Source organism: Peromyscus leucopus, chromosome 8a, assembly GCF_004664715.2.
Source record: "Peromyscus leucopus breed LL Stock chromosome 8a, UCI_PerLeu_2.1, whole genome shotgun sequence".
NCBI classification, from domain to species: domain Eukaryota; kingdom Metazoa; phylum Chordata; class Mammalia; order Rodentia; family Cricetidae; genus Peromyscus; species Peromyscus leucopus.
Window position 1 is genome coordinate 9302873 of NC_051085.1, and position 20650 is coordinate 9323522.

At 36.4% G+C, this 20650-nt stretch overlaps 1 protein-coding gene across 1 annotated transcript in view; it reads right to left on the reverse strand.

Annotated features, from left to right (window-relative positions):
- The window catches only part of Rev3l (REV3 like, DNA directed polymerase zeta catalytic subunit), a 151910-nt gene that overhangs the window by 15338 nt on the left and 115922 nt on the right, over positions 1-20650 (reverse strand). The window contains 7 exon segments of the mRNA XM_028874844.2: positions 481-595; positions 5319-5428; positions 8046-8252; positions 12203-12311; positions 13520-13764; positions 14157-14298; positions 18008-18126. Coding sequence (XP_028730677.1) covers positions 481-595; positions 5319-5428; positions 8046-8252; positions 12203-12311; positions 13520-13764; positions 14157-14298; positions 18008-18126 — 1047 coding nt within the window.

Here is a 20650-nt window from a genome sequence, read left to right on the forward strand (position 1 = left end):
TCAGCCTTTGTAACTCCCCAGCTGAGGGCCTAGAAACTGAAGCAGAGATAAATACTCTGGTGTAGCTTTTTGAAATTCCGGAACCATAAAATCTATCGATATGTTGGCTGTCTTATACCATTAAGTTTGGAGTGGCCTGTTTTATAGCAAAAGTAAATGAAATCATCTTTTCACATCTTAAGACATTACTGAAAAAAAAAAAAAAATTCAGAGGCCTGGCAGATACAGCTCAGTGGTAGAGTGTTAGTACAAGCTAGGCCCTAACATCATACCCGAACACCAAACACAATCCCCAAACCAAACCAAATGACCCAAAAAACACAGCTATACACACACACAACGCTCCCAAACTGAGAGATTACATAAAACTAAAAACCATAACAGTCAACGTATTTACAGAGCTACAGACTGATGAGTAAGTCAGAAATTTCTAAGAGGTATGTAATCTGCATGTGATTAGTAACACTCTATTCCCCTTACCTTTTCAAACTTCAATTTCACCGGCTTAGGATTAGTAGCAGTAACAGCTTCAGCAATTTCTTGCCCAATCTTAAAAGACTGCTCCTTAGTGGCTCCTTTCAGTAGCACAAACATACTAAGAGATTAAAAATACAGCAGGGTAACGCGGAAGTCATCATAAGAACAATGTCATCAAGAGTTACTTCCTGGCTAACAAACAGTCTAAACCAAGATGACCTACTTCGTTCGCCCTGACTGTTCCTTCTTAAGTTGCTTCCTATCACAGATTTTCTCTTTAATTGTCCCTTTCCCCTTAGATCCTTACAGGAGACCTTGTTACAGCTCTTAAAGGCTCAGCTACAACTAAAACTCAGACACTGAAGTGTCAAGAAGGTCCTAGATCACCCAACATTCAAGGCTGTGTATGGCGCACAGTTGAGTTTATCAAAAAATACAGTCTTTTAAAACTGTACTCCTGCCCCAGGATTAACATACGATTGGCTTTCTGTTACTACAGATTAGTTTTGTTTTTTCAAGAATTTTGTATAAATGGAACTATACCATACATACTCTATTGTGTCTGGTTCTTTCACTCAGCCTACCTTAGAGTCATCTATGATGTTGGAACAGCCGGTTTCTTTTTACAACTGGGTATTTCACTGTATGAATATACCATAAAATTTTTATCTATTCATTTGGCTATAAGGAATACAATTCCAAAAAAGATTTATATACATCTTTTTGCACGGACATCCTTTTTCCTTTAAATTGTACTTAAACATACAGAAGTGGGATGCTGATTTTTACGCTATTATGTTTAATAAGTGACTGTCAAACTGTTTTTATTTTAAAAAGTTATTTTCAGATGCAATGATGAAGGAAGCACTTGAAAACTAAGAAGCACATATACATATATTTAAGAACAAGTAGAATTAAGCTATGGTGACAGAAGTCAGAGATGTGGAGCATGGGGTGCTGGCAGGGGAAATGAGACATTGACTGTAGAGGGGAGACATGAAAGAACTTTTTATGGCAATAGAAATGTTCTGTAACTTGTAGAGTGGCTGGTTACTCAGGCCCATATATTTTATGTAAACTATACGCTGTGCACTTTTGTTAAGACTATATTTCAATAAAAGTGCTAAAACCAAGTGTGCGTGTGAGATACCCAAACATGTCATATTCGTTCCTTTACCAGATGGGCCAAGTGATCATAGCATAATCCATAGACTTCTAGAATAGCACTCACCTCTATGTTCTCTAGCTTTCTCCCCCATCTGTCTCCTAGAGTGCTCACTCTTCAGGACCAGACATAAGAAAGCACATACTGTATAATTCCGTTTATATAAAATACTTGAAAAAATAAAACTAATCTACAGTAATAGAAAGTGACTCATGTTAACCCTTGGGTCAGGGGCACAAAAGCCTACAGATATGTGTAGTTTATATATATATACATATACAGGCACACTCACTATACTTTAAAAGTTATTATATGAGATTTTACTTAATAGCATTAGTGGGCTTAATAGTGGATACTCTGCTGTGGCTAACTTGATTTGGACCTATGTTTCATGGGAATTAGCCTGAATTAATGTGAAATTTCGGTCACAGAATATAGATGACTAGTCTAAAAAGGAAAAGATGCCTTCGTTGTCACAATTGTTTTTGAGATGGCCTTGTTAAGTAGTCATGCCTGGCCTGGAGCTCACCATGTAACCCACTTGAGTCCAGAACTTGGGATAATCCTTATGCCTCTTGACTGTCAAGTCTTAGGATTACAGGCATTAGCCACACCTGGTGAAAGGAGTGACTTACATCCAATTTGCATCATCACTGAACTTTTAACACATTTAAATAACATTCATCTTGAATAATGTTCAAGTATATATTTAGAATTAATGATTAGCATACACTGTAGGGACTAAATAGAGATATGAGTGTTGTCTAGGAGGCTTTTCTTAATTATGATCTGATTTATTTCCCAAGAGATTCTGATTTTACTTCCCTATCCTAGAAGTATATATATTCTTACTGGAAATTCTTCCCCTACACTGCCTAAGAATTACTATTATAAATAGCTTTAGTCATTGACTGAAGCAGTTATGTCCCATTGGATGGAATAAATATGAATGAGACCCATTACCATATGAAGTAACTGTTTGAACCACTATAGTATACAGTGTGCTCATTTATTACACTTAATTGGGGGCAATAAAAAAACCTGCTCTAGTGGTAAAACAGCCTCCTGTATCCTTTTGATATTCTGGTAACTGACCCTCCTTAGATAGGACCCGAGATTCTTTATGAATCAAGAGCCTTGAAACTGAGGGAGGCAATAGTGACTCATCATCATTTACAAAATTCCTTCATTCAGTTGATGAAGTAGTTGAGTCAGAGAAGCTAAGTGAATTATGATTGGCTATGTGGATATACTTAGACTATAGCTAGACTGATTTCAGATCCTTCCTTTTAGTTGAGATATCTTTTCCACTCTGCCAAGCGTTAAATTTATTATTTCTAAGTCATTTTCTACCTTTTTTCTTAATTATCCTCCCAATAAAAAAATTAGACTTAATTTGAATAAAATTAATTATTAAGACATATTCTGGTAAGCCTGTATTTAAGACCTCTTCCCTCCTTCAATAAACAGCATTCGGCATTAAAAAAAAAAAAAAAAGACATATTCTGGGAATTGTTTGTACTTCTAATAACTGATTTGTAGTCTGCTGTTAGAATGCACATCCTAAACAAATTGTCCTTACACAGATGAAATAATGAAGGGTGATCAAAGTGATACTGTCCATAAATTTAACTGATTGGAATCTCAATATTCTTGTGAAATCTGATATACAAAGAAAGTACTTGCTAGCAATCAAAACATAAATTTATATTTATGTCTCAATTACTGACTAGTAGGTGACAATTTCTCACCTAAGGGCATGAACTTCCAATAACATATAAACTGCTAACCTAAGTAATACCCCTCACCCCCAGTTGGTTCTGAGAGCCTGTGAGTACTGAATTTTGTTTGAAATTATTTTTAATTAAAAAATTTTAATATATTTGTTTTAAAGGGTGGGTCTCACTGTGTAGTCCTGGGTGGTCTAGAACTCTCTATGTAGATCAGGCTGGATTTGAACTCACAGAGATTTATCTGCCTCTGTTTTCCCACTGCTAGGAATCAAGGGCATGCACCACTACCCCTGGCTGGTTTCAATTCTTAAAGATTTTAAATGGTATATAATACTCAATAAAAATCATGCTAACTTATGATTCTATGTATCACCAACTAACACATACAGACTCTGAGTTAAAAGCAACAATTTACTTATTTAACTTTTTTCTCTATTCTACAAATTTCACAAAGAAATCTAACATAATGAATGAAGTTTGTTTTCGTACTATTTTGATAGACTAGCAAGCAGAAGTTTAACTGAGCAGCAAAATGCCCAAAGATAAAACTAAAATATTGCTTTTGATGAGCAACATTAGATAATACTGACAGAGCTCGGAAAATATCAAACTATCCCTGTGAACTGGTAATGAAAAGGTTGCCGCATGCAACAAGGTCTCACTAAGCACTAATATAATGCTGATTGTATATACATTTTAAAGGACTGAAAAGATTAAATACTGTTTAACGATCACTTACAAGTTATTTTTATTGATTACAAATATTCTCTCCTATTGCTCTGTTGCTTAATGATCTGAGGGGCTGAGGCGAGTGCTTTTAGCTTGATCACAATGGGGCTCTAAACTTACTATGAAAACCACTTCAGACAACAACAAATTAGAATATCTACATTCTAGAAGGATTTCAAGGAGCCAAACAAGTAAGATGTTACATAAATAACTGGGCCTTGAAAAATATTAAACTAAGTAACAAAACAAGCAGGCTGATAGTAGTAATCCAGGATTCAAAAGCTGTCCCATTCTTCACCAGGATGTGAATGGGGTTATAGAAGTCTGCATATTCTTTGGGATCAAATGAGTAACTGTTTGTTTGCTTCTCTTAGAAGGTCAATAGATTTAATAAAAAGTTAACAGCATAAGGCTCTGACAACTGCCTTTTAAAAAGATTTTTAAAAAAAAAAAAGATTTATTTACTATGTATACAGTGTTCTGTCAGCATGTATGTTTGCACACCAGAAGGGGGCACCAGATCTCATTACAGATGGTTGTGAGCCACCATGTGGGTGCTGGGAATTGAACTCAAGACTTCTGGAAGAACAGCCAGTGCTCTTAACCGCTGAGCCATCTCTTCAGCCCTAAAAAGCTTATTTTTTGTTTTGATTATGTGGTGTGTGTGTGTGTGTGTGTGTGTGTGCACGTGTGCACATGTGTATGCAGGTGTTTACTAAGGACAGAGTATGACAATGAGTATTCCTTTCTATCATTGTTCTGCTATGGTGGTAGCCAGCAAACCAGAGATATTCCTGCCCTTGCCCTCCCTAGTGCTGGAGTTACTCACGTGGCCATATCTAGCTTTTAATGTAGGTACTGTGAATCCAAAATCAGGCCTTCCTGGTAGCATAGCAAATGTTCTTACCAACTCTGAGCCATCTTCCTAGCCTGAAGTTGTTTATTATTATTATATTGTTATTGTTATTACTACTACCACTATTATTCTAAGGGACTTAAATACAGTGACTCAGATGAATTATCCAACCAAAAGATCATAAGGACAAAAAGACTGATATAGGAGTAAGTACTTAAAAGGATTTCCCCTAAGCTATTTCAAATACAAAAATAAAGTATCAATAAATGTAAACAAAACAAAAAAGAAAATAAGGAAAAAAAAAAAAACCCAAACCAAACCAAAAACCCAAGTATAAACCCCTAAATCCATTCATTACCTGTCAGTATCACCATAAACAACCCTAGCACCCCATTTCTTGGTATCATTCACTAGTTTAATTGCTCGTTCCAAGGTCTCTCTGGCTTTGTGAACAATACTATCACCAACCTGTTGATATAAACACATTGGAAATGATTTCTTAACAAAGCTCAGTAAAAGTCAACAGATTTTAATGATACTAAAATTTTAATTATTGAGTATTTCTAGAAATGAAATAATGTAAAACCAAAATAGCTCCCACTGTTATCACAAAGTTTAAAAAGTGAATTTAAAAGAATCAATGACTATGGACTTGCCTATGAATGTATCAGGAAGTACAATGGATTGCATACTTTTCCAGGCTACACATGTACAGTTGATTCTTGGAACAATAAGCCTTGTTTATTCAAAGTCTTTCCTTTATACCCATATGACCATCCAGGGCATGAATTACATTGTGTTGGGTCCAAGTATAAGAAATATATGTGTACACCCTTCAAAAATTTTGTCAGTGTTTATAATTTAAATGCTGAAATTAAATCTTTGTGATTGTTTATACTTTTTTTAGTAAAACTAAGTAAAATTAAAAAATGTACACAACTGTATGGCAGAAAATAAATTAACAGTGCTCAATTTAAAACAAGTAGGTAAATAAGTATGACCCCAGGGTTCTTTCACTGTGACCAGTAAGTTTTAGCAAGGATTATGGCACAAGCTGATAAAAGATACTAGGCCTTAAGTACCATGAGACACATCTTCATTAGATTATAGAGCTGGTAAATTGAGGAGATTATATACCATTAGTGTTATATTTACTAAGCTCATTGATATTAAAAGATAGAGAAGAATGTCATCCAAAATAAATGGAGCATTCCCTTTGCAACTGTAAAATAAAACTATGCATTTTTGTCTTTTTGCTAATAACAATAGTAATAATGATGCTTCCCTTTTTGCGACAAAAGTTGAAATTTCCAAACTAAACATAGGATTGAATAGTATTTAGAAAACTGTCTAAAGCTGTACTGCAAAGTAAACACTAGCATATGAACAAAGGAATAAATAATAAAACTGGGAGCAAAAATTTAATTTGCATTTTAAATTAAGATAATATATTTTGAGACTTTGAGTATATTAGAAAACCTTGAAAATGTGAACCATAACTTAATACACTAAAATATACTATGAATTACCATCCATGGCAGTATGGATCTTTAATCCCAGTACTTAGGAGGTAGAGGTAGGCAGATCTCTATGTGTTCCAGGCCAGCTAGGATTACCTAGTGAGATCTGTCTCAATACAAAACAGAATAATAGTAATAAAACACCCACGTTATCTACCTGAAACTAATTAAGTTTTAACAAAACGTTGAATCTCTGCCCAACAGCCATCTTCTCCCAGGCCCCATCTTCCTCTAGCACTGGGGTTACAGGCATGGCAGTGCACACCATTTACGTGGGTACTGAGGCTCTCAAGTCTTTAAGCATGCAGAGCAAGAACCTTACTGACTGAGCCCCCTCTCCAGCCTTACATCAGCACCTTAAAAAAAAGCATGTATGCTGCGTGACCAGCATATATATATGGAAGCCAGAAGATTACTCTGTGGAACCCAATTTCTCCTTCTACTTTTTTGTGGGTTCCAGGGAATTAAGTCAAGTTATCTATCAGGCTTCTTTGGTGAGCGCTTGACCTGCTGAGTTCTACTGTCAGCCCCTGAGCAGGTGTGAGGCTCACTATGCCTACTGGGAGCTGTGAGAAGACTCTCTTCCTCCTCTAGTTTTCTCTTTGCAAAGTACGTAAATTGGGCACATCACAGCCCTCATATGACATTAAAGACCATTAGGTAAAACAAATCTCCTATCTTTTCTCTGCCACTAGTACGTTTACTATTCTGTTGCACTGTATTGTATTCATTTCTACTAAACATCTTAAGAAATTAGTCTTGTTCTATGAAAAGTGCTTTTCAACTGATCAATCCAAATGAAGGTTTTAGCTTCTTTAATAGGTACACTAACAAATATAAAAGATTTTACTTTTTCTGTATGGTGCATGTACATTTAACGTGAGTGTGTGTGTGTGTGTGTGTGTGTGTGTGTGTGTGTGTGTGTGTGTGTGTGTGTGTAGAGGCCAGAGGTTGTCTTATTCAATTGTTTTCCACTTTTTTTGAGACAGGTTTCTCCATAGAACCTAGAGCTCACTTATTCAGTTAGACTAACTAGTCAGTAAGTCAGCAAGCTCCAGGGATTCCCTGTTGCCACCTCATCAGCTCAGAGACCACAGGCAACAAGCTGCTGCTCTGACATTGTATGTGGGTCCTGGAGATTAGAACCTGGGCCCCTCAGTTTTACACAGTAGGCACTTTACTCACTGAACTATTCCCCAGTCTGTGGAATGATTTCTCTTTATTGCAACATTTGGACAAGTCAACCTCACTATAACTTGGTTTCTATTAAAATATTAAAAGGAATAATTTTGTATCAAAGTTACTACTGTAAAAACTACTTTAAACTGGCACTGAAATCTCATGTTAATAAATGTAAAAATATGTATATAATTTAAAAATTATTATTAAAATAAGGGGATGGAACTTTCAGAAAAAATTCACAAATACTCAGGAAGATGCATGTTTACAGACCCAGTTTAAGAAAAACTAATATATCATATCATGGAAATGACACTTAAGTTTATAAACATAACAAAATACTTTAACAGTCTATCCTGAAAAAAAAGGAGTATTGAATGTGTTACCTCAATGCACGGCATTCTTCCAGAGAAATTGGCAGCTGTATAGCCAAATGTGACATTTGCTATCAGCTTCAGTCCTAGCTGACGTGCATTGAGCATCCGTGACAGGGCTCTGTCTTGCTTGTAAGCTTTCATGGACTGCTTCACCATGAATCTCGTCTTCAATATCTCTTCAAGCATTCTTGGAAGAACACCCTTTCGTACTGAAGGCTATCGTAAAGGGAAAAAAAGACTGTATAAAATTCCTCAGTCATATATACATGCATATAGGTTTCGGTAACTAAGAAAGAAACAAGTATAATAATGGCCAACTCATAAACTGAAACATGCTACTAACAAATAGCCACAGGACTAGTAGCTGTCATACAAAATGACCAATTTTATTTCTTTTGAAGAGGTTTTTCTTCTCAAACATTCCTGTACTGTTTAGAATTTGAATGCAGCACTTCTTTGTGAGCTCTGAGAACTCCAGGAAGCAGGATGTCAACTAGTACATAAACAACCATACAACAAATTCAGAGGGAAATGCTGTTCAAACTTTGATCGAGACCCCCATCCTTCTAGAAAGACATATGGGCCTGTATCACTCATAACCAACCTCAGTTTTTAAAGATCTCACCCTAATGACCCCACACAGTGCTCTGCATGGAACTCCATTTATCTACCTTGGAAGAATGATGAGCTGGGTTGACTCTGCTGACATTCAAACCTGCAGTTCCAGGGACTCTAGGTATTTCAAATCTGATGCTTAGACCACTAAGCCATCCCCTCCGGCCTATATTTATTAGCAATCTGGAAGAGGGGATGAATAATGAGGTGATAAAATTTGTTGTTGCCAAAAAAAAAAAAAAAATCATTTGTATTAATCAAGACTAGGGAGGATTTATGCGAACTCCGGTAGGAATGAAAACCACAAAACAGTTATTAACTGATGATTCACAGTCACGTGCAAAATAACGCATGTCAAGCTGAACAATTAAAACCCCAGTTATAGGATAATCACACTTTCAAATATTAAAAAAAAAAATCTTACTTTTATTTTTACATACTAGGTCAAAATGTAAGTTAAGTTTTAAAAATCCTATTAAAGGGAGCTTAAAATAACTCATACATGTGACAAGGAAAATGTAGTCTAGCCTCTAATTCATTTGGTGTACCTTTTGAAGCAGATTTAACTTTCCCTCTGTTCTATCCTTTAGCAAACCGTAATTAGTAGTGCACGCTGTGAAGTTTCATCCTCACATACTATGTCTTCATTATTAAGACCCTCCCTATTGTCCTCTCTAACACTCCCCTCTCTCCCCGTCCGCTTCCTTTTGCCTTCCCTAGTAGACCCTGTAGCTTTCAGGTCCTCTCCTCCAAGCCTCTATTTTCAACATATGAGAGAAAAAGTAGTATTTGTCTTTCTGTGTTTAGGTAATTTTACTTAATATGTTGACTTTGTTTCCATCCATTTCCCTGAAAATGTCACAGTTTTATTATTCATTATGGTCAAACACTACTCCATTGCATGTACATGGCACATTTTTTATTTATTTATTTTTTTCGAGACAGGGTTTCTCTGTGTAGCTTTGATACCTTTCCTAGAACTCACTCTGTAGCCCAGGCTGGCCTTGAACTCAGAGATCTGCCTGCCTCTGCCTCCCCCAGTGCTGGGATTAAAGGTGTGTGCCATCCCCACCTGGCTCATGGCACATTTTTTTATCCATTCATCTGGTGATACACAGGATGGGCACCCAGGCTGATTCTATGACTTAGTTGTTGTGAGCAGTGCAGCAATAAACAGGAGGCACACAGGCATCTCTTCAGTGTGCTTTCTTTCTGGTTTATTCACAGAAGTGATGCTGGATACCCTGGAGTGTAGTTTTAGTTTTTAAAGGGGCCTTCATACCATTTTTCACAGGGCTATAATAATTTATTGTCCTACCAGCTGGGTAAGGGTTCCTGACTCCTCTCACATTTGCTGGCATCTGTTTTTTTTCCTTGATGACAGCCTCCTAGATTGCAGTGAGGTGGAATCTTAGTGCAGTTTGGTTTACATTTTCCTGGTGGCCAAAGACACTCAGCACCTTTCACATGGTCATCAGCCACTGGGATTTCTTTGAGATCACAGGCTTATTTACTAACTGGATTATGTGCTTATCTGGTATTAGATTTCTTGAGTCTTTTATATATTTTGGATATTAATCCTGTTGGAGGTGTGATTACTCTTGACTGTTTAACTTGCTGACAGAAGATTTTAAATTTTATGTAATCCCACTTGTTAATTCAAGTTTTCAGTCCCACTCAGGAAACTGTTACCAGTACCAATTTCCAGAAGTGTTTATCTGATGTTTTTCTGTATCACTGTTAAAAGTTTTAGGCCTTCAATTGATTTTCAGGTGATTTTAATTTTAAATTCACGCGTATTATTTGTTTTATGTGAATGAGTGTTTTGCCTGCATGTCTGAGCATAATGCATGTGGCCGGTGCCCACAGAATCCAGAAAAGGGCATCAGATCCCCTGGAACTGAAGTTAATTTTTTCACTGTCTATTTTTAGCATTTTTGTCAAGAATCAGATGGCTGATACACAGGTTTATTTCTAGGTTCCCTATTCTATTCCATTGGTCTAAGTGTTGTTTATGTTATGTTTATACTATGACGATTTTGTTTCTTTGGCTTTATAGTGTATTTTGAAATCAGATATTATGATGTCTCCCCTCCATCATTATTACTCTTTTTGCTTAGAACTGGCTTTTGCTATTTGATATCATTTGTGTCTCCATATGAGTGTTAGGGTTTTTTTGTTTGTTTGTTTGTTTTCTGTTTTGTTAAGGTCACAGGTATTTTCTTAGGGACTGCATCAAATATGTAGTTCAATTTTGATATTATGTTATTTTAAAGATATTTAAAATATTAAAGATATTTAAAGATATTAATTACCACACAGTGAAGTTTTCCCATCTTCTCATTTCTCCTACTTTTTTTTTTTTTCCCCAGTGTTTTATAACATATCTTTTTTAGACAAGGTCTCAACAGTGTAGCCCTGGCTGGCCTGGAACTTGCTATGTAGACCAGGCTAGTTGAAACTCACAGAGATCCTCCTGCCTCTGCTTCCTTTGTGCTAGGATTAAAGGTGTGTGCCACCATGTTCCTCTCAGTGTATTGTAATTTTTATTGCCAAGGCCAAAGACGTGAAGTCTTTGATTAGATTTATTCCCATGGTTCCACTGCCTCCCCCCCCCCCCGCCCCACTGTGAATATGATTTTTTGATTTTTTCCTTTCTCAGTGAGGCATAATGCCTTAAAATGTAATATAAAAAGAACCACGATCAAATATGCAAAAATGTTATTTGAAAATGGATTATTTTAGACACGGGGAAACAAAAAAAAAATTCTACTCCAAAGATTTCTAAGAAGGAAATATACCATGAACTTACTGGTAAAAAATTTTACATCTAAATTGCTAATTAAAGTTTGGTATTATCTCTTAAGTGGTAATAAGTACACCAGAATGAATTGGAGGGTTGGTAGGATCTGCATCTACCATCAAACATCGTTTCATAAGTGTAGTATACATTAACTTACTGCTAAGGAACAAGAAAAGAAATGAAGTTGGCATATGAGAGGTAATATAACCTCTGAAATCTCCTATTTTCTTTATTCAATTAGGAAGCTTTCTTTAGTCTTTCTTGAGGAGAAAACATACAGAGTATAAAGGGACCTTATTGCTAATTTGGATGCCTTCTTTAAAAATGTAATCATTAACTATATTAGAGTATCATCATGTCTAAGATGGTAATTATTAAATTTCAGATAATGTAGGACATTTGTAGGATGTATACATTAAAGCAATTAAAATTTTTGCAGGTAACATCTTTTAACCATTAAATTGCTAGGTATGTCTGCCAAATTAAAGGAGAAGGAAGATACTATAGGTGTATATTTATTTCCTTCAATATTTCATTAATTAAAATGTAGCAATTAAAATATTTTAAATCAAAGCTCAACCAAAGTAAGATGATTTTTTTCAAGATGATTTCTTAGAAGATTTGTTTTTGATCTTATGAGATAAATGTCTTCAAGTCGTGTAACCTCATGTATCAACAATACCTAAACACTACTTGTTCTCTCAACGTAAGCCACAGTTAATTCCTTTCATTTACAAGAGAGTATTACCTTGACAAAAGCTACTCCATTGGGGGACACTGTGATGTCATGCCTAATTTGGTAAAGTAAATCTGGAGGTACTCTGAGAGAGGTACAGCCAAATTTGAACTCCTCATACCTGTTTAGAAAGAAAGTATGAAGCAGAGACTTTCTCAGATGATACAACACAGCTTTTAGACATCTTTCTAATTTTACCACAACTCCATTTTTCAAACATGTAAACATGAATTCATGTAACTAGTAATATGCTTACTTGATTCAATAACAAAAATTCTTCGTATATCACAATTTATAGAAAGAAGCATTTCTTAAATGGTAGTACTTTACAACTTAAGGGCTGAATATACACTAAAATACATAATTTCACTCAAAATATAATCATGTTATATTAAGCTCCCTAAAGAAAATTTCAAGTATAAAGATAAGTAATTACAAATTTCCTGCTTAATAAAAGATAGTTTCTACAAATATTCCCTATGACAGACAGTACCAGACTAGCTCATAATACCTTGTCTCAAGTACACAAAATGCAGTAAGAAGATTCTGTATTTCTTATAGTCCAATAAATATATCCACCCCTTTGACAATTTAAAGTGTTATTCTCATTGAACTTACATGAACTAACCAACTATAAGAGTTAACTCATCTTTTGAAAAATCACAGCCTCTTTCAAGTCAAGAGGAAGTGACAACTGGATTACATCATTATTTTCAAAGCATTGCACCGAAAGCTGAAGTAATAAAAATAATTCTCATTCTAAAGGAGACCACTGTTATGTACGAAGAATCAAACAGCAAGATGAAGGCTGATCTGTCTCTACTCAGGATCCTCTTCACATGAGCCATCCAGCTACAAAACTGAATCAGTCATATGATTCATGTCAATTAGTAAGACTGTGCTGTACCCCAATTCCTCCTACTCTTTTTTTTTTTTTAAAGATTTATTTATTTATTATGTGTATAGTGTTCTGTCTGCATGTATGCCTGCAGCCAGAAGGCACCAGATCTCATTACGATGTTGTGAGCCACATGTGTGCTGGAATTGAACTCAGACTTTGGAAGAGCAAGCAGTGCTCTTAACCTCTGAGCCATCTGTCACCCCAATTCCTCCTACTCTTAAGGACAGCTGTAACAATGGGCCAGCTGTGCTGTACCCCAATTCCTGCTACTCTTAAGGACAGCTGTAACAATGGGTCAGCTGAGTTATACCCCATTCCTCTTATTCTTAATAAGGACTCTGTGAAGTAAAGATCCATGAAGACAGTCTATAATCCTAACACATATAAAGCACAATAACATGTCTGGAAATATAAAAAAGAAATCTTACTTTCCCAAATTCTCTACATGGCCCAGGCAGGTGGAAAAACAGTAGTTATATGCAATCACAATGGAAGGATATAGTGACTGGAAATCCAGAACAAGGACCGAGTTGCTATAGAAGCGAGACTCGGGCTCCATGATGAGGGGAACACACTGTGGAGCTCTCATCTGGGACCTCTGCTGAACACTGGGTGTCACAGGAATGTAGTTCATGGGTTTAGCAAACCGCAACATCATCGACTCCACACGGTACTGCAAAGAGAAAAGAATGTCCCTTGAATATATGGTAATATTTTGGGGGTGCTTTCCCCCTGCAGATTGATCGTATGGTTTTCTACATTATTTTAAGTATTATTTAGTCAAATTTCAAGGTGTCACTAAAACTGATTTTCAGATTCTTAATTTTTAATGTTAAAATGATCTATTAGGACTTGAAAGATGGTATACTTAGAAATGTAAATCATGAGGTAGATGTTCTTTCCTGGTTTCCTCACTGCTAAGGGGTAATTCTAATGATACTATAAGATTCAATTACTCAGGTACTGATAACAGATACAAAGTTTTAAAAATCTATCATGTCAAACAGGTCAAGAATAAGTATCTCATTTATATAGTACTTTAAAGTGTACAAGAAAAATGTCTACCTGTGAACCTCTTGTTAATACGTGTAAAAACTGAATGCCAAAAAGTCTGGCCATTTCACTGGTTTTTCCAATAAGGTCCAGCTGTTCTAACATTTGGAGATTTCCACGGACACGGCTAACATAATGATCAACCATTTTCCATCTGTCAAAAGAGAATCCATGCATGAATACAGGTAAAGTGAGGTTATTTAAGGGGAGAGTCCCAATATGTTAAGGAGTTAAATGTCAGAAAATTTCAAGGAATAAAACTCAGTAATCATACCTACTATTTAAAATAGTACTTATGATAAGGTATCATAAGGATAATTAGTTTCAAATTTCACCTTGACTTTGCTAACCCAGGCCCAGTTCTCTATTTCACTTGGCAAAAGGTATTTATTCAGAATAACACCTAATTAGAGGTGGCATGACATGCATCTAGAGCACTACACCATCTCTAAACAAATCAGATATAGTTTTTAATGTTAAGTTGAATATAAATTATTGAGAGCTGCTGGTAGCAAAAGACCATGGGAGTCTACAGCAGGTGACAACTAGTGCTCAGGTCAACCTATCAGAACCAAGGGTTCTGTTAGAGGAAATCATCATGCAAGGAGTTATGGAATTACTGCCTTTTGAATGAATTGGCTGTTTCTTGGTATAAACTTCTTGTGCAATTACAGCTGTGATATCTCTCCATTTACCATGCATTTCCATGTAATATGTACATGTAGTCTCATGATTATATCTCAATCTTATGGGCACACATGATTGTGGATAGTCAAGAAGATGGTTTCTTATTTGGCTATACAATTTTTAGGAATAGAAACATACTAAAATATGCTTCATACTAGATCTATGTTCCATGTGGACTGTAGATGCTTAAGAGGTCTTGTTCTCCATCCTTAGCCACTGACAAGGCAAAACTGGCCAAAGTGTCCTTGAAAAACTTTCACAGAGAGGAATTGCAGGTGCCTGGCCTTGTTGAGTCAAAACTCTTCAGAAGAATTATAGTGAACCAGAAGTGACAGTGCAGGTGTCTGGCCTTGGTATAGCTTGGTCCTTCAAGGGATCAATAGCAACTATGTTGCCCTAAGCTTCCTCCACTAGCACCTCCCCATTCTCAAAAAACAATTAACACTTGGTATTTATTTCTACACCAGTTTTTAATGCAAGATTTTAAGCTAGGTAGACTAATTATGTAAAGGTTCTGAGATTCAGGTAACTAAGAGAAAAAAGCTGTTAACTGACTAACCATATCTGGATATTATTAATCACATAAAATGTTACATGTATTCTTTTCCTTTTCCTTAAATCTCTCATTGGTTTCGTTTCTTCCCTTGTACCCTTGTGGCTATCCCTTTAAGAGACAGCCAGAACTTTTTACAACCTACAGCTGTTGTCAGTCACCAATTGAGCTGACCAAGTCTTTGCCAAGTGTGACTCATATCAGAATTTCTGTCCCTGAGAGTTTGCTTTGTAGTTTTTACTAACAAGTTGTTAATGAATGGATATATATATATATATATATATATATATATATATATATATATATGCGCTTGGGGAAACAAAGAGGAGAAGGAAGATGGAAAGAACTAGGTAGAATAATGAGAAAACGGGGACAGAGAGGAGCTAAGTATGAGCACAGAAAAGAAGCTGTGTAGATAGAATTGATTTAGAAGGATAAAATGAATGGACTAAAGTACTCAGTGTGTTCAGAATCATTCGATATCCCTAGGTTTAGATCCTCAGCTGGTTGATAGATTCCTCTATGGCCCCTGGGAGAAAACAAGGAGGGGCTGGACCGCTATTGTTTTCGATAATAAGTATTATTTATTGGTTGGCACATGGTTTTCCCCTTGAGCTGGCACTCTATCACTGAACTACAACCTAACATCTCTGTAAAGTTTTGACAGCAACCTAGTCCTTACTGCAGTCTACTTCACTTCCCTGAGTTCCTCAAAATGGAATGGAAGATGAGTAGATACAGAGAGAGAGAGAGAGAGAGAGAGAGAGAGAGAGAGAGAGAGAGAGAGAGAGAGAGAGAGAAAGGGGTGGGAGCTGGGTGGGTGGGGAGGAGCTGGAAGGAGCTGGTGGAGGGGAAAACCACACAGAATATATTGTATTAAAAAGTCAATTGTTCTCTCACATTCATGAAAGTTGTTTTTTTAAAGCTGCACCTTCCCATCTTCCCACCATTTCACCTTCTATTTGATAAGCCCAAGCACACCCATCTTTAAAGACTGGACACCCGCCCTTCTCCTTTTGGAGTAGAAATCCTGTCAAATTAGAGGTGCTCAGCAAAGACCTGGAGTCTGGTATATGGCATTCCCAATCACAGACCTCACAGTACACAGAGGAACACCAACCACTGGGAAAGGGGTTCCCGCTCACAGAACCTAAGCAGCGGAGCTCCAGAGCTGAGGAAGCGGCAGGAGAATCACCACCTGCCTCAAAGACAGGCAGAACACCTGTCTAGACTCAGAAACTGCTAGTTATACAAAACCGAGGTTTTTCTCCAGTGGCAAGAATAGGAATGCTGAGGAAGCCCATCCTTATGCCCCAGAAAAGAACTTCCAAAGACTAAGGCTGGACCAGGAGAAATGAGTAATTCCCTCGAATCCGCTCTATGTCTCATAGAGTAACAATGGCAGGAGTGTCACTTTGTACAACTGTAGTCCTAGCATTTGGGAGACTGAGGAAGGGGGATTCCAAGTCTGAGGCCATCCTGGGCTACATTAGAGTCCAAGGCGACCCTAGGCTATGTACAGAGATCATGTCTTTAAAAAGAAGAAAGAAAATCAAATCAATCGGACAAACTAGGAATATGTGAATGACTGTTTCCTTATCAGAAACAGTGAAAGTCACAAGGAAAAGCAATCAAAATCTTTATAACACTTAAGAAATAGGAAAAAACAAAACAAAACAAAACTCAACCCTAGAATGAGACAGTAAAGTATCAGTCAAAAATATTTTCTTTCTTCTGCTAAGTAAGGGCTGGGACAATTTATTTCCAGCAGACTTTCAGTAGATGAACTACCAAAGAAAACAGATATTGTTAGCAGAAACTAACCAACCATATGGCCCAGAAATCTGTCAACTATAGAATATGAAAATATATGCTCGCACAGACTTGCGTACACACTTATTATATTTACTCATAGTGGCTACAACCCACAATTGGTGTCTATTAAGAGTTGAATGAATAAACTGCTATGCAATCCATATAATTGACTATTAATGAATAATAAAGAATGAAAAACATGCAATATATTGAATCTCATAACAGTTACAAGTTAGAAAAATTATAGTGGAGTTTCGTCAAAGAAGTCTGACAAGAAGCAATAGATTACTAATATTTCCATTTCTATGAAGGTCTACATGTGGCAGAAGCAATCAGCTAATAGAAATCTACTTAGTAATTACATGGGCAGTTAGGTTTTGGGTAGACTGATTGTAAATTTGTTTAGAGTAGTCTTCCGTAGTTAGGTACTTTCCTTATCATGATTGGGTATCACAGAGTGAGTACCTAATTCCTCAAAGTCAGATATTAAAAGTGTAAAGCTCAATAATACTGATTTAATTTTACTTTTTAAATTAATTAATTTATTATTTTATGTAGACGAGTGCTTTGCTGGCATGTGTGACTGTGTACCATGTGTGTGCCTGGTGCCTGCAGATGCCAGGAGGCACTGCACGCCCTGAAACTGGAGTTATAGACAGTTGTGAGATGCCACGTGGCTGCTGAGAATCAAACCTGGCTCCATTGGAATACAGCCAGTGCTTAAGTCTGCAGAGCTGACTCCAGCCTATAATGCTGATTTGAAATAAATAATAAAAAGATACATCTCCTCTTGAGCAGTAAACATTACCTGTAGAGGTCTGTCTTGTTGTCAAACCAGTCTGACAGGACGCGGAAGGTGAAGAGGGGAAAACGCTGATGGAGAACGTGAAAGCTCACATTTTCAAAAGTGTAGTTGGTCAGAGCAACCTACGAAGAGTGTACGGCATAATTACATTCATGTACATCTTTGTTGCTGTCTTTTAGTCAACTCCATCTCATCTGGTTTTAAAAAGTCCTAATACCACTTAGTACTTCTCATAGAAACCAAGAAAGCTAATTTTAAAGATTGTTTGTTACAAGTAAGCTATACATAATTAATTCAAAGTTTGTATAGCTTACTGGACATAAAATTTTCTACATTTACAACCCAGGAAGCATAAAATAGGCATTTAATATTAATCTCATCTCAGGAGAGTACTCCAAACTGGTCTACTTTACTTAAAATTTGTCAGTATTGATACTTTCTCTCCCTGTCTCTCTCGCTGGTGGACAAAAGTAGAAACGGCAATGGGATGATGTGAAAACCCAACCTGTTTAAATGAGGAAGGACTGCAAAGACACTGATAACAGTGGAATAAAGCTCACCCTCAAAGTGGTAGGTAAAACACATGCATTACAGATCAAGTCAGTGCTGTGGAGAATAAATCTATATGGCTTTCTCTGAATGCAGACAGTGAGGGAAGAGATTGGAGGAACAGGAGGGACTATATGGGAAGATATGACTGGAAATTAGGAGTGTTGCCATATAGGCAAATCAGGTTCTCAGATTGAACAATCTAGGGCTGGGCGGCGATGGCACACGTCTTTAATCCCAGCACTCAGGAGGCAGAGCCAGGTGGATCTCTGTGAGTTTGAGGCCAGCCTGGTCTACAGAGCAAGATCTGGGCCAGGCACCAAAACTACACAGAGAAACCCTATTTCGCAAAACCAAAAACCAAAACCAAAAACCAAAAACCAAACCAAACCAAAACAAAAAAAAAAAAAAAAAAAAAAAAAAAAAAAAAAAGAAGAACATAAAAAGAAAAGAAAAATCTAAACAGTCAAATCTAACACTCTGTTCTCTGTACTGTGAAACTACTTGACAAAATCTGAGAGCCTAGACGGAGTTGATAATTTACAAGGTCTGTAAATATATTCAGTTTTCAGGGAAAGAGTCATATATTCCTTTAAGTAGCTAACATATATCTAATAAAAATTATTATTTAAGAGGCAGTGGGTTTATCACCAAGGACTCAAAGTTCCAGTGGGAACAGCAGAAATTTTATGTTTGAAAGAATCACACAAGTTACAAATTGCCAAGCATCATGAGAGAAACAGATAAAAGACACAAAGATTAAAAAGCATCCAGAAAACATAATCTGAGTGTCTCTAATATAAAGTAAATACTCAAGGCCAGCTCTGTTCCAAAGTCTTGAGAGATGTATTCCTATTATCACTCAGGATTTCATGGAAAGTGTCCAATTGCCAGGAATAATTCAATTTTTAAAAAGCAGTGGGCTGGGGAGAGGGTGCAGTTGGTCAAGTACTTCATGAGGACTGAGTTCAATCCCCCGAACCCGTGTGAAAAGGTCACACTGTGTGTTAGCACTGTTTGTAATATGAGTGCTAGGGAGGGGGTAAGCTCCAGGCCAACGAGAGGCCCTGTTTCAAAATACAAGGTGGATGGCTCCTGAGAAATGATACCCAATCTGACCTCTAGCTTCCACAGACATAAGCATACACAAATCCTCACACACCACCTAAGTGTACACAAAATAAAATTATCCTCAAGCAGAGTCATATAATGCACAGTTTCAAGTTAGAAGTTAGATTAAATGTGAGCCCATCTTCAGACTCAGGGCACAAAGAAGAAAATTGAGGCGACATAATTTTTTATAAAGAACCCACTGCTTTATCGGGTATGAGTTGCATATGACAGGGCTCCAGCATACTTGGTAAGTCAGGGTTTAATAAAAATCCAGGACAGCTACACGATCACTGAATACAAAGGGAAAATAGAAAGTATATAATAAAAAAGTAGCTTCACACAGAGATGCCATTGGAGAATGAATTTTCATCTAATTGTTTTAGCTCTTATTACTCCAAGTCCAAAATCTAAAACAACCAACTTATAGTAGAAATCTTTATATTTTACATAGAAAAAACAACTTCCAAGACGTAAATATCTAGTAAACTCTACAAGCTTACTTTTATTGTGTGTGAAATAACTATTTCTATAAAGCAGTGTAAATTAATGGGAGAGTTTGCTGAAATTATTTAACCCAAAAGCCTATCCAATGGGATGCTACTATTAACTACTGCCAAACAGTTTCTCTCCAGTTTGGCTCAGTACTTAAATGTATTTATTATGAGAGTTTCCTTCCTAAGTCTTCCTAAGAAAATCTAAGACTAGATTTTCTTAAAATGATATTAAACAATATTAAACACAAATGCCATGATATTTTATTACAATTATAGACTATTATTTTTAAGGGTCTCATTCTACAGCCCAGGCTAGCTATGGATTCATGACAGGTGTGTATGATGATACTGATTTTTCTAGTTGTTAAGTTAGACATAAATAGAAAAACAATGAAGGAATAATTTTTTTTATTTTGTCATTTTATATTTTGCAACTTTACTTACATACAACAATTATAAATCACAAAACATAGAGAATTTATACTAATAC